The 13,853-nt window shown below is 38.7% G+C and overlaps 1 protein-coding gene across 2 annotated transcripts in view; it reads left to right on the plus strand.

Annotated features, from left to right (window-relative positions):
• The first annotated feature begins 6,059 nt into the window (after positions 1–6,059).
• Positions 6,060–13,853, plus strand: part of POLE2 (DNA polymerase epsilon 2, accessory subunit) — a 34,278-nt gene continuing 26,484 nt past the window's right edge. For both annotated transcript variants that reach the window (XM_079119000.1, XM_079119001.1), the window contains exons 1-3: positions 6,060–6,135; positions 9,047–9,147; positions 10,985–11,060. In XM_079119000.1, coding sequence (XP_078975126.1) covers positions 6,068–6,135; positions 9,047–9,147; positions 10,985–11,060 — 245 coding nt within the window. In that variant the 5' untranslated portion in view covers positions 6,060–6,067. The remainder of the gene's footprint in view (positions 6,136–9,046; positions 9,148–10,984; positions 11,061–13,853) is intronic.

A 13,853-nucleotide genomic window follows, 5' to 3' on the forward strand; every position in this document is an offset into this window, starting at 1 on the left:
AGGGAGAGAAGTGTTCCTGGAAGAAGAAACAGGAGAGGAAGCAAGAGAGGACTTATTTGACTTAATTCCAGTGAAGTTTGAAAGCATTTAAAGTTGGAAAGTGACATGGTAAAAATAGTTTTAGAAATGTATTCTAATAGCAAGATTGCACGCAAAGAGACAAGTTAGTGAGTCAAGTATATCTGGCTAGAGAGCTCAGTGTCCCAAGTGAAGGCCCTCACTGTGGAAAAAGAGACATGGATGGGTTTGAGAGATGCTTAAAAGGTAGAACCACAGGAACTTGGTCACTGATTGGCTTATGAAGGAAGAATGGGGAGGAGTGAAATATGCTACCTTATATACTAGCTTGGTCACTGGGTAGAAGGTGGGTGGAACCCTTCACTAGGCTACTGAACATGGAGGAGGAACAGGTTTGGGAGTGATGACAGCCAATGGGTTCATGGGGGCCTAAAGTGTTGGTTTTGAAGTCAGAGAGGTGGGGATGACATGGGGATTTTGAAAGCATCAGCGTAGGGACTGGAATTGTGGCTCAGTGGTAGAGCACTTGCTAGCATTTGTAAGGCACTAAGTTTGATTCTCAGCATTGCCTATAAATAATAAATAAGGTAAAGGTCCATTGACAACTAAAAAATTAAAAAAAAAATCATCAGTTTATATTTGTTCATTGAAGTATTTGGACTTTATGAACTAGCATGTGAAGGAACCATAGGGAAGGAGTTGAAAATTTATGGGAGAAATGAAATCATTGTCAGATTGTGATAAGAAGCAGGGCAATTGTGATCATTTTTTTTTTCTCTTCAATTTCTTATATGAAATCTGTCATCCAGGTGTGGTGGCACATGTAACTCCAGCTACTAAGAAGGCTGAGGCAGAAAGATCTTCAGTTCAAGGTCAATCTGAGCAACACAGGAATATCTCCATCTAAACAAACAAGACCCATGAACCCTATCAAACATACAGAATAGTTGAAAAAAACTGTTCAAGGAATACCTATGTATCCTCCACTGAAGTAATTGCTAATATTGCCATACTAGCTTTAGGTGTGTCCATATTTTTCATTTTGCTGAATTATTTGAGAGTGATAGGTATGATGTTACACTTCAATATGCACTTTCTAAAAACAGGGACATTCACCTACATATCACAGTTAACAAAATTAAGTTGTTCCATAATATAATCTGATGTCCAGTTCATAGTCAAGTTTCCTGAATTGCCCTGTAAAATAACTTTCAGATTTTTTTTTCCAAACTGGGTTCCAGTCATAGTTTATATTGCACTTGGGTGTTAAGTCTTTTTAAAATCATGTATTATCTATTGCTGTGTTACGCATTAGCCTAAAATTTAGAGGCTTAAACAATAAACATTTATTATCTCACATAATTTCTGTGGGTCAGAAATTTGGAAACAGTGTGACTGGTTTCAGCCTCGGGTCTCCTACAAGGTTATGGTCAAAATTTTGGCAAGGGTTGTCGTGGTCTATCATGACCTGCATGATGTTTACTCAGTTTCCCCCGAACTAGGGTGGTGAGTTGGATTGGAAATATTAAAGGTATGAGAAACTTAAGAAATAAAGACAAAGACACAGAAATAAGTGAAAAGCAGGGTTCCCAGTAGGATGTCTCAGCTCTGATGGAGACTGGATCTAACCAAGGGAACAAAAACCTGTGAGTTTATTTTATAGGTATTGGCATTAAAGGGTTTCAGTGTGAAAAACTTATTGAGGTAAACAGGATGAAGTTGAGACAAACAACATGGTGGGGACTTAGCAAGTTATACCCATCTCTTTTACCTCTGGTCAGCCAGGATTTGAGGTCAAGGCTTTTCAACCAGTGAATTCCATAACAAGCAAACTTCCCTATCAACCCGAGTCATACTGCAAATGGGTGTTCCCCTGGCACCCTCACACCGCAGGGTTACCAAAAGCAGTTCTCACTGTCCAGGTTTCACATAGGTGAAACCAATGATTTATTAAATGCCTGTGAAAGTGGTCATCTGAAAATTTCACACAGGCTGGAAGATAAGCTTCCAAAATTGCTCATGCACACTGGCATACAGATGACAAGTTGGTGTTGGCTGTTGACCATGGAGAGAGAGAGACATGGACTAGTTTAGAGATACTTAAAAGGTATCTGTTTTGATTTCTTAACATGGATCTCTTCACAGACCTGCTTGAAGGCCACTGCTTCCCTGAGATAGCGATCCAGAGGGAGCAAAGCAGAAGTAGTTGCATCTTCTATGACATGACTTTAGAAGTTTTTTCTGTCTTGTCCACAAAATTCTGTTGGTTGTACAGGTCAGGCCCCCTGCGGAAGGGGAGTGCACAAGACATGAATACTAGGAAGCAAAAAATCATTGGGGGATATCTTAGAGGGTAACTAGTACAGGCTGAGTCAGTTCTTTTCCCGTTTTCCTCCATGACATTAACTTTTAGAGGAGACCAGATCAGTTGGCATTTAGATTGTTCTACCTTCTGAATATGTTTGTTTCCTCCTGGTGTAATTTAGCTTGTTCTGTTCTTCTCTGTATTACCTTAAATCAGAAGTTAGCTTTGGGCTTGGTTACATTGAGGTTAACAGTTTGGGCAAGAATAATTCACAGGTGATGCTGTATATGTCATATTGCATTATAACAGGGGCATGATATCAAATTATTCCACTATTTGTGATGCCAAGTTTCACAGTTGGTTAAGGTGGTAACACCTTGATGAATGTCCCATTGTGATAACACTCTACCCATTGTGACTATCAAGTAATCTATAGGGTGATACCTTGAGATTGTGCAAATATCCTGTTTCTGAAACACATAACCCAATGGTTTTATCTTTTATGCCCCTATTCCCTCCACCTTTCTGCCCATATGTAACCATTTAATTCTTGTTTACCCTTCTGTTGGATAAGCAAGTAAAGTTGGGTTTCCTTCCTTTTGCAAAATTCACCAGTTCACTGAAATTTATTTGTAACTCTCAAATAATTTATTTTGATAAATACTATTTCATGGTCATTTGAGGACATTCTTAGAGCAGAAAACAAAATTTGAGTTGTCTATTATGCATGTTCTTAGCTGAGGCTAAACAAGCAGCATGGATTTTTTTTCTTTTTTTTTTTTTTTCTTTTTTTCTTTTTGGTAGTTGGACAGAATTTAAATTTTGTTATGTGGTGCTAAGGATTGAACTCAGTGCTTCATACATGCTAGGCAAGTGCTCTGCCACTTAGCCACAACCCAGCCCCGGGTTTCTTTTTTCATTTCTTTTACCATAAGCAGCTGAACTTTTAAAGTTATTTAGTACCAGAGTTTCTGCATTTTTGTGATTTTTGTAGGTGATATTGCTGCCAAAATGTCCTTCCAGGATAGCATTGAAATGATGTCTAGTATTCCAAGTTACAAGAAGACTGTGATGTGCCTTATGGAAACAATGTATGGGATAAATAAACATCCTTAGGTATGAGTTATAATGTTGGCCCTGAGCTCAACATTAATAAATCAGTAATGTACATTAACGATGTCTTCAAACCAAAACTCACATAAAACAAGGCTCTGTACTGACCAGTGGATGAAAATGTCTCCAGAGGCTCAAAGAATCCTGTTTTTTTCCTAGTAGCAATGGGTCTGTATTCCCTAATTTATTGTTGATGACTACTTTTTGGCATATTTAATTATGGCAAGTAATACAAATTAACTTTGTTCTTCTATTCTCATTCTTTTTTAAATAAAAGTTTAAATTGTTTTGCATTTTTTTCTTTGAAACTTTTTTATTATTTGTTATTATTATTTGTTACAAATACATAGATGTAGTGCAATGGAGTAATCCTAGTGACTAGGGATGCTGAGGTAGGAGGATCACAAGTTGGAGACCAGACTGGTCAACTGTTGTGGGGTCCAGTTATCAACACATAGTGAGCCCACCAGAAACTAAAGTAGGAAAAAAGTTTATTTTGAGAAAAGAGAAAAAAAAAGAAAAAGAAAACAGACTGACATGTCAGGACACTACTCCAAGTGGGGCAATATAGGGAGTGAGTTCAGCAAGCTTGCTTTTAAAGTGAAAGCCATAAAAAAAATCCTGGCAGGCTTACAGTAGGGGCCTTCCCCCCCCCCCCCCCCCCCCCCCCAAGGAGTGCAAGCAGCCAACTTCAGCTTATCTATTTCAGGCTGCACCTCCTGGGTTAGCAGGGCCAGCTAGGTATGGGGAGCCAGACTACCCATATCTGAAATCAGTAGCTTCTGAGGCCTCTGATGGGATGGGTTGCTTCACAGAAATGGTCACAATGTCCTTAACTCATGGCCACATTATTTTATCTCAGGTACTGTCCTTGCATTTACCAGAGTCAGCACAACTCAATGATTTTATTTGCACCCATTTTGGTTTGGTCAATCTTAACTAGATATATTTGTTTTATATCAGAGGGTTTCTACCTTTTTATAAGAGGGTCTCTACTCTTTCCTTTACAACTTACTGAGAACCTGTCTTAAAATAAAAAAGGGCTGGTGATGTGGCTCAGCAGTGGAGCACTTCTCTAGCATAAGTGAGGCCCAATATTTTATCCCCAGTAGCTCACTCACACACAAAAAATGCAGAGAATTCTGTGTCCAAAAATTACTTTTTCCAGGGCTTGGGGTTTAGCTCAGTGGGTGGAACACTTGTCTAGCATGGCAGAGGCCCTGGGTTCAATCTCCAACACACATCAAAGAAATTTTGGATGTATTGGTTTTAGTATGTTTTTTTGTGGGGGTTTTGGGGGATTGAACTCAGGGGCACTCAACCACTAAGCCACATCCCAGCCCTATTTTGTATTTTTTAAATATGTTTTTTAGTCATAGGCAGACACAATACCTTTATTTTATTTTCATGTGGTGCTGAGGCTGGAACCCAGAATCTCACGCGCTAGGTAAGCACTCTACCACTGAGCCCGAAAACCAATCCCTTGTATTTTATTTAGAGACAGGGTCTCACTGAGTTGCTTAGCACCTCGTTTTTGCTGAGGATGGCTTTGAACTCACCATCCTCCTGCCTTCACCTCCTGAGCTGCTGGGATTACAGACGTGCACCACCTCACCCAGGCTGTTCTCGATTTTGTTTACTTTTTCTTTTCTTGACTATATAAAATATATACATGGGTCAAAAGTCTCACTACAAAGAAAGATTTCACTTTCATCCCTTTTCAGTTAATCTTTTATTTTGTGTCTAGTTTAACTTTAGAGATTTTGAAATGTAAAACAAACATATTTATATATATAAAAGTAAACACACACACACACATACACAAACACACACATGCCCTGGAGATCACTGTATATAACTACTTAGAAACCATCCTCATATTTTATTAGGTTGCGTGTTCACTTATAAGCACTATGGTTTATTCAACTCATTGAAGCAAGCATTTTGAAGTGTGGTAGATTGGCAGTCCACTTGCTGGAATCATAATAGTCCAATGCTGGCTCCACCACTTGCTGGACATTGCATCTTGAACCAGCCAGTTATAATCTTTGTGTCTCAGTTTTCTCGTCTGTAAAACGAGGCTGTTGTGGGATAAACAACCCACAGCTCATTTGCTGCTGTCAGCAGCATATCAATTAATACTCCTGAAGTGCTTATGAGAGCTCAAGGAATAGAGGAGGCCCATAACTAAAAAGCTGGGTGGGTGGAAGTGATGGAGGTTTGTAAGAACTTCGAGTATGTTGGGGGAAAAGGAATACACAGGCCTCCCCTGCAGTTCTCACAGCCTTGGAAGGGAGACCTGGATCCAGGAAGCTCCGCCAGAATCAACGGAGGTCGAGGGCACCAGAGAGTGCGCTGAGAGGCTCAAAGCTTGCACGACTTGCAACGGTGAAACACATTCCCAACCAGACACCAGGAGAAGACGCTGCCCTTTAGTCTCCCGGCAGCTGAGAGCGGAATGGCTCCACTGCCAGTACACGGATCCGAAGCTGCTGCCAGCCTCAACCATAAACTGTCTTGCAGTGGTTGAGAAAAAATTACTCCAAGTGCGCAGGCGGCAGGGCCTGGGTGGACCGCGCGGGGTGCGCCCGGGAAGGGGCGGAGCCCCAGCGGTGGCGCCAAATCCCAAGCATGGCGCCTGAGCGGGTTCGGAGCCGGGCGCTCTCCGCTTTCAAGCTGCGTGGCTTACTGCTCCGAGGGTGAGTCTGCTAGGGCAACTGACCTAGTGGGAGGGGAGAGTCCGGGCCCGGCCGTCGCCCCAGGAAGCGAAACACGCCGCGGCGCCCCCAGCGCGCAGAAAGGAGGCTTGACCTTAAATGACAGACTCTTAAAAAGTTCTAAAGAGCTAGGTTTGATCTTGAGGCTGCAGTCCTTCCTGTTTCCCCGACGTTCGTGGGCAGCCAAATGTTTCTTCTTGACGGGGCCAGGAGTTCCTGCACACTTGAGCTCGAGAAGCAGAGATCTGGACCATAGCAGCCCTTTAGCAGTGGGACTTGGGCGCCTCTCAGCCTGCTGAAGTCTCCGCCTCTGTCGGAGGCGAATCATAGCAAAGATACTTCAAGCAGTTACTGAGACTTCAGATTATGAGACCTAGGATGATCTACCATGCATGTCAGGAGTTGCCAATTTATATTGTTCCAGAAACCGTGGGCCTCCCAACCCTCCCGGTTTTGGAGTTTTGGATTAGGTATTATTTCCTGGATAATTAAAATGTGTGTAGATTTAAGCACACTTGTTCACCTGGATTCTTTATAAGGTTTCCTTTCAACTGCTCAGAAAGTCAGGTTTCCTGGCTATATGTTTTTTTAGAACATATCGAATGACTATATCCAAGATCTCTCATTAAATCGGCTTTGTATTTTTATAATACACTGTTTATACATATTTAAACACTTGCTGAGTCAGTTTTTGATTGCTCTTATGTATGGAGAGTTTTTGGTTTCATTTTTGTATTTTATTTATTTTTAGCGGTGCCGGCTATGGAATCCAGAGCCTCACGCATGCTAGGCAAGCACTCTACCACTGAGCAGCATCCCAGCCCAGTTTTGTGGAACTTATGACATTGTTTTGGGTTAGTGGTGAACAAAGGCCACTGTTGGATACACCCTTGGAGAAAATAATGAATTCTGTTCAGTTGATTTCTGACATTTTAAAAATATGAACAATTGATCAATTAATTTTTCTTTCCTTTAACTTAGAATTAAGCTGCTGTTCATTCACTAAGTTAGACATATACTTAAATCTTTTAGCTGCAAAGCACTATACTGAGGCAACTGGGGTAAGATGTTGTGGAGTTGGGTTGGGGAGAGAGTATATTATCTATTGCTGCATAACAAGTTACCTTAAAACTTAGAGACTAAAACAAATGTGTGTTCTATATTTCTTGTGTGCCAGGAACTCAGGCAGGTATGACTTAGTATTTAATTTTATTTGTGAAAATGATTCCAGGAAAGAAGTGCTATGCAAGTGTAGGACAAGGTATATAAATTGCTCTAGAATCAAGGATTCGTTGAAGAAATGGTTTGGGTTGAGTGTTAAATAATGGGCAGGATTTGACTAGGTGGAAAGAGGAAATGGCTATATAAAAAGAGGAAGCAGAAGAGCACCAGGAAGGCCAGAAATACCGCTGACCTTGATGAGATATGGCAGGGATCAGATCCGGTATGACTTTACAGGGTTTGGTCTACCTTTAGAGCTGTCACCTAAAATGTTTGTGATGTTAGGGATTCGGTCAGCAAATATTTATGAACCACTTTCAATTGTGCTTAGGACTTTGGTAAAGGATGACACAGTTGCAGTTCTCAAGTTATCTATAATAACTCAGTTATCTGTTATCTGTAATAAATTGGAGAGATGTGATATCCACATTTGAAACAATAAGCAATCCAACATATATAACAATTAATGTTTTGATCATACAATAATATTGATATAAGGTACTAAGTTGTATGCTACAAATACAGAATGGTTTGTAATTAGCTAAATAAGCAAGTGGTGCATATTCTGAGCATGTTGGTATTTAAATCAGGAATTCAATGATTTTTACATGAGAGTTGCTTCTGTGATTATATTAAAATATAATTTTTTTAAATTTGTGTATATTTGTAGTGCTGGGGATCATCCCAGGGCCTGGCACATGCTAGGCAAGTGCTCTATTACTGGGTTGCATCCCTGGCCCTATTAAAGTTTTTTGAAACCTAATTTTTAAAATAATTTTATAATTAAAAACAGTGATGGAATTATTAGAATTTACTTTGAAAAAATGCATTATCAATTTAATATATGAATGTTCATTATGTTCTGGATATTGTGTCTAATATTTGAATTGAGGCAAACAAATTCCTGCCTTAAAAGTAAGGTAAGAGCTGGGTGTGGTGGTGCACCCCTGTATTTCTAGCAGCTCAGAAGACTGAGGCACGAAGACCACAAGTTCAAAGCCAGCCTCAGCAAAGGTGAGGTGCTAAGTAACTCAGTGAGACCCTGTCTCTAAATAAATTACAAAATAGGGATGGGGATGTGGCTCAGTGGTTGAGTGCCCCTGAGTTCAATCCCTGGTACAAAAAAAAAAAAAAAAAAGGTAATAAATAATATAAGGCTATTGTGATGTATCAACTCAAATCTAAGGGGTATGTACATGTGATTTTTAACAATTGCAAAAGGAAGGGAAGATTTCAGCAGAGTGGGCTGATCTCGGAAGGCCTTAGAGGAAAGTTGTGATTTGGGGCTTTAAGAAGTGTTATGTTGCCAGGTGTGGTGGCACATGCTTATAATGTCAGTGACTCAGGAGGCTGATGCAGGAGGACTGCAAATTCAAAACCAGCTTCAGCAACTTAGTGAGACCCTAAGCAGCTTAGTGAGACCCTGTCTCAAAACAAAAAGTAAGAAGCACTGGAGATATGGCTTTGTGGATTCAATTCCTGGTACAAAAAAAAAAAGAGGATTATTGTGCTAGCAAGGGGTAGAAGGATGGTTTTATTCAGAAAAGGTAAGTACTGCTCGAATGGAAGTGGATCTTAATTTAATGCCAGATTGACGAGTGTCTGCCACTCTTTGGCTTAACATTTTTAGCCTTTCATTACCAGTGACCCGCCTCTTCTTTCCTTCTCTTAGTGAAGCTGTTAAGTACCTGACAGAAGCTCTTCAGTCAACCAATGAATTAGAACTTGAAGATACCCTGGAAAAGATCATCGATGCAGTTGAAAAGCAGCCCTGTTAGTAACATTTTCCGATAACTCCTAAATTGTTCATATAGCTATATATTGTCAGTTAATTTATAGATTGATTGATTGATTTTTTTCACTTCTTTTTTTTTTTTTTTTTTGATTTATAGATTTAAATAGTTGAGGGTTCTGTATTAAGACTCTCCAGTGTTATATGCATGGTGGTATTTCTTCCCAAATTAGTTCAGTTGTAACTTTAGGATATTTCCTAGGGATTCTTTACAGATTCCCTACTCTCCTGATGGAGTTATCATGGTCATCTTTCCTGTACTTGACTCCTGAATTTGATCTGGTTCTTTGTGGTCACTTTTGTCTCTCTGTATGCTTGTTACTGTATCTTTTAGCTTAGGTACTCTTAAATGGGGGAAAACAGAAGAGTGAACAGGGCTATCTCTCCCTTCTTGCTGTTTTCAGAGATCTTTTGGTTGAATTTTTTTATCTGATACCATAAGCCTGGGCCTGTGCTTTAAATGCTCTTCTTGGAAAAAAAATGTTCAGTTTTCCCTAAAGGATAGAAGTGAATATGACTTTCTTTCATGTCGTGAAGAAGTGAGGATCTTTAATTATGTGGCAAGTTACATATTCTATAATATAGGAGAAAGTGTTATTTTCTGCTTTTTCACTTCTAAAAACAGGATTTTAAATATACGTTTGCTTTAAAAATTTCTTTACAGCCAGCATGGTGGCGTACATCTGTAATCCCAGTGATTTGGGAGGCTGAGTCAGGATTGCAAGTTCAACACCAGTGTCAGCAACTTAGTGAGGCCTAAGCAACTTAGCAAGACCCTGTCTCAAAATAAGAAATAAATAAGGCCATGCATTAATTCATTAACTTAAGGTAGCACATAGTAGTTAAGGCTGCCCACTTTGGAATCAGGCCTGAGTTTGCACTGTTCTCTATCCCTCTAGCTGTATTCTTGGATGTTACTCAACTTTTAAAAGTTGTATCTATAAGATGCAGGCATATTAACATTAGTACTGCAGAACATCTGTCTAATAGAATAATGCTTATAAAGTTCTATGCATAATATTACACATTTAGTAAATGTAATATTATTATTACTATTATACTTACTAAAATAGCAGTTGTGATACACTAATATAACCTTATTAAAGTTGGGGGCTTACAGAAATGGTTTTATAACTAAGTTTATATTACTAATCCAAAGTCAGAAATGCTTCAAAATTCAAGACTATTTGAGTTCAACCGGATATCCTAAATGGAAAATTTCATGCTTACATGTGACAGGTTATGGTCAAAACACTGGTGCCCTAAAAATATTGTAGAAAATTACCTTCAGCTATGTGTATAAGTATATGAAACATAAAAGTTTATGTTTAGAAACATAAGTTTATGTTTGAACTTGGATCCCATGCCCAACGTAGCTCATTATGTGTATACAGATATTTTAAAACCCAAAAACTTAGAAATCTGAAACATTTCTGGTTCTAAGTATTTTGGTTAAGGAATACTGAAGCTATGATGAGAATCCCTGTATTATTAGTATTTGCATGTTATTTTTAGCAAAACAGGTATCTGAGAAAAACGACTTCTTGTCTCTTAAAATTTGATGTTGAAGCTGGGTATGGTGGCACACACCTCTAATCCCAGCAACTTGGTAGGCTGAGGTAGGAGGATTGCAAGTTTCAGTTCCAGGCCAGTTTTGGTAACTTAATGAGACCCTTTCTCAAAATTTAAAAAAAAAAAAAAAAAGTGGTTTTTAGTACAGGGTGGAGCATCCCTGGGTTCAGTACTCAGTACCACCAAAAAAAAAAAAAAAAAAAAAAAAGTGAAAAATAAAAATTGATTTTGAAATTCTCCTTTCAGTGTCCTCCAACATGATTGAACGCTCTGTGGTGGAAGTCGCAGTCCAGGAATGCAGTCAATCAGTTGATGAAACTATGTATGCGGGTATAATGAAATTTGTTCCCCAGTGGAAGTGTTTTTGAGTGCTTATTTTTATTTTTAATTACTTTCTTGGAGAAATAATTAGTGATCAACATTTCTGCAGTGGTAGCTGCCGTTTGTTTCTTGTTTCTTTTTAAGAGATAAGGCTGGACTGGGATTGTGGCTCAGTGGTAGAGTGCTTGCCTAGCATGTGTGAGGCACTGGGTTCTGTCCTCAGCACCACATGAAAATAAATAAAAATAAAGGTTAAAAAAAAAAAAAAAAAAAGGCTGAGGCAGGAGGATCATGAGTTCAAAGCTAGCCTTAGCAACCTAGCAAAGCCCTAAGCAACTAAGCAAGACCCTATCTCTGAATAAAATATAAAAAGGGCTGCAGATGTTGCGCAGTGATTAAGCACCCTGGGTTCAATCCCCAGTAGCCATCATAAATCTTATTAAATGACTCGTCTCTACTGTTTTTTCCTAGAGTATGAAATTATGGTATCATTACTGACTCTTGCTGCTTCACACAGTCACTCTGACTTTGCAGTCTATATTGTGGGAATGAACTGAGGTGAATATCAGAAGTATAGTTTACTTTAGCTGTTAGTGCTGAGCGTGGAAAAGTTCAACGATTTAACTTGGTTATGTGCTGGATGGCAAATGAAGGTAGAACCTCACTTTTATGAAGTTCTTTCCACTCTCTCATGATTTTAGATTTAGGAACTTATACGGCAGTAATTTGGGAGGTTTCTTTCTTTTTTTTTTTTGCGGTGCTGGGGATTGAACCCAGGGCCTTAGTGCTTTCGAGGCAAGACTGACAGCTGAGCCATATCCCCAGCCCGAGGTTTCATTTTTCTGAGTGTCCCTTTTTCCTTTCCTCCTCTTGAATATGATACTTACAAATTCACATGATTTAACAGGCAAGAAAACAATCTGGGAGAATGGGCAGTTTTAACTTTTAAAATTATTTCCTATTTGGGTCAATGGAGATGATTGAAAGAAGTCAGGACCCTTTTTTGGTAGTAGTATTATCTTTTCCCATCAGAACTAATTAGACCTGCTAAAAAGGTAAAGAAATTGAGGAATTTTAATTGTACTTTTGCAAACTCATTAATAATATTAGAGTAAATGATGTGATCCTGAAGCCATCAATAGAAATTAAAAATGAGCAAGGCATGGTGGTGCATACCTATAATCCCAGCTACTACGGTGGCTGAAATATTAGGGTCTCAAGTTTGAGACCAGCCTAGGCAATTTAGCAAGACCCTGTTTCAGAACAAACTAATAAATGCTCAGGATGTGGCTTAGTGGTAGAGTGCTTGCTTAGCATGCTTGAGGCTAGACAAGCACATCCTGGGCTTATCACCAATACCACAAAGAGAAAGAAAAAGAAAAAAGAAATTCAAATGATTACACTCAAGTTCAAGAATTTCAGTCTAAAATGGATTTTACCCATTGTTTACCCATCACCATCTGTTGTTTGTCAGGCTGTTTGTGTACTGTAACCAGCCAGTATAGAAGTCCAGTGGGGACTGAATGGTGAAAGGTCTTTGCAGATGGAGTTGTCACAAAGTCATCATAGCACAAGAGAAAGGCTCTCAGTTTTACAGATGAAGAAACTGATGTGCTGAGAGTGATCCATTAGAAAATAGTGGAGCTATTTTTAGAATTTAGCTTTTCAGCTCTACCAATTCTTTGCAACTACCTGGGTAGTGTGAACCTTTTTTGACCATTTTCAACTTGGGAGATAAACATAATTTTTTAGATTGAGACATTTTTGAAATGGTGGTATAAATTTTTTTAACCTCATTTAAACATCATTATTTTTTAACAGTGTCTGAAATTAAATTATTGTGTTGGTTTTCTAATCTCTTGGGCATTATTTTTCTATTATAAAACTTCCTGGGGCTGGGTTTGTGGCTCAGTGGTAGAGCACTTGCCTAGCATGTGTGAGGCATGGAGTTCGATCCTCAGCACTGCATATAAATAAATGAGTAAAATAAAGGTCCAGCAACAACCAAAAAAATAAAAAATTAAAAAAAAAACTTCTTTAGACACTTTCCACATAATATTTTAGATTTAAAAATTTTTTGGAAGTGAATCATATGCTTCTTTTATGCTTCATATATTATAGCTTATAAAAGACATAGTTTTGGGGAGAGATTTAAAATGCAACTGTTATATACAAATATTCTTTCAAGGGATGACATTCATTTTTTTGGTACTGAGGTTTAAGCTCAGGGGCACTTGACCACTGAGCCACATCCCCAGCCCTATTTTGTATTTTATTTAGACACAGGGTCTCACCGTGTTGCTTAGCACCTCACTTTTGCTGAGGCTGACTTTGAACTCACAGTTCTCCTGCCTCAGCCTCCTGAGCCACTGGGATTACAGGTGTGTGCTGCACCTGGCTTCAATGGATGATATTCTTAATTAGAAATTAACTTGATAAATTTTTTTTTCCTGAGAGTATTGGGAATGCTTCCTTGTCTCTTGCGAGGAAAATGTACAAGTTAAAAACTTTACCCCCATGTTATCTTCTTCTTTTTTTTCTAAATATTTGTATTGGTCCATTTTAATTATACATAATGGTAGGATTCATTATGACATATTTGTACATGCCATCCTCCATGTTATTTAAAAACATATTTTTTAGTCACAGATGGATACAAACCTTTATTTTATTTATTTATTTTTATGTGGTGCCAAGGATCAAACTCAGTGCCTCACATGTACTAGGCAAGCACTCTACCACTGAGCTACAATCCCAGCCTCTGTTATTTTTGACACTATAAGAAATTGTGTGC

Source organism: Sciurus vulgaris, assembly GCF_902686455.1.
Source record: "Sciurus vulgaris genome assembly, chromosome: 2".
Taxonomy (NCBI): Eukaryota; Metazoa; Chordata; class Mammalia; order Rodentia; family Sciuridae; genus Sciurus; species Sciurus vulgaris.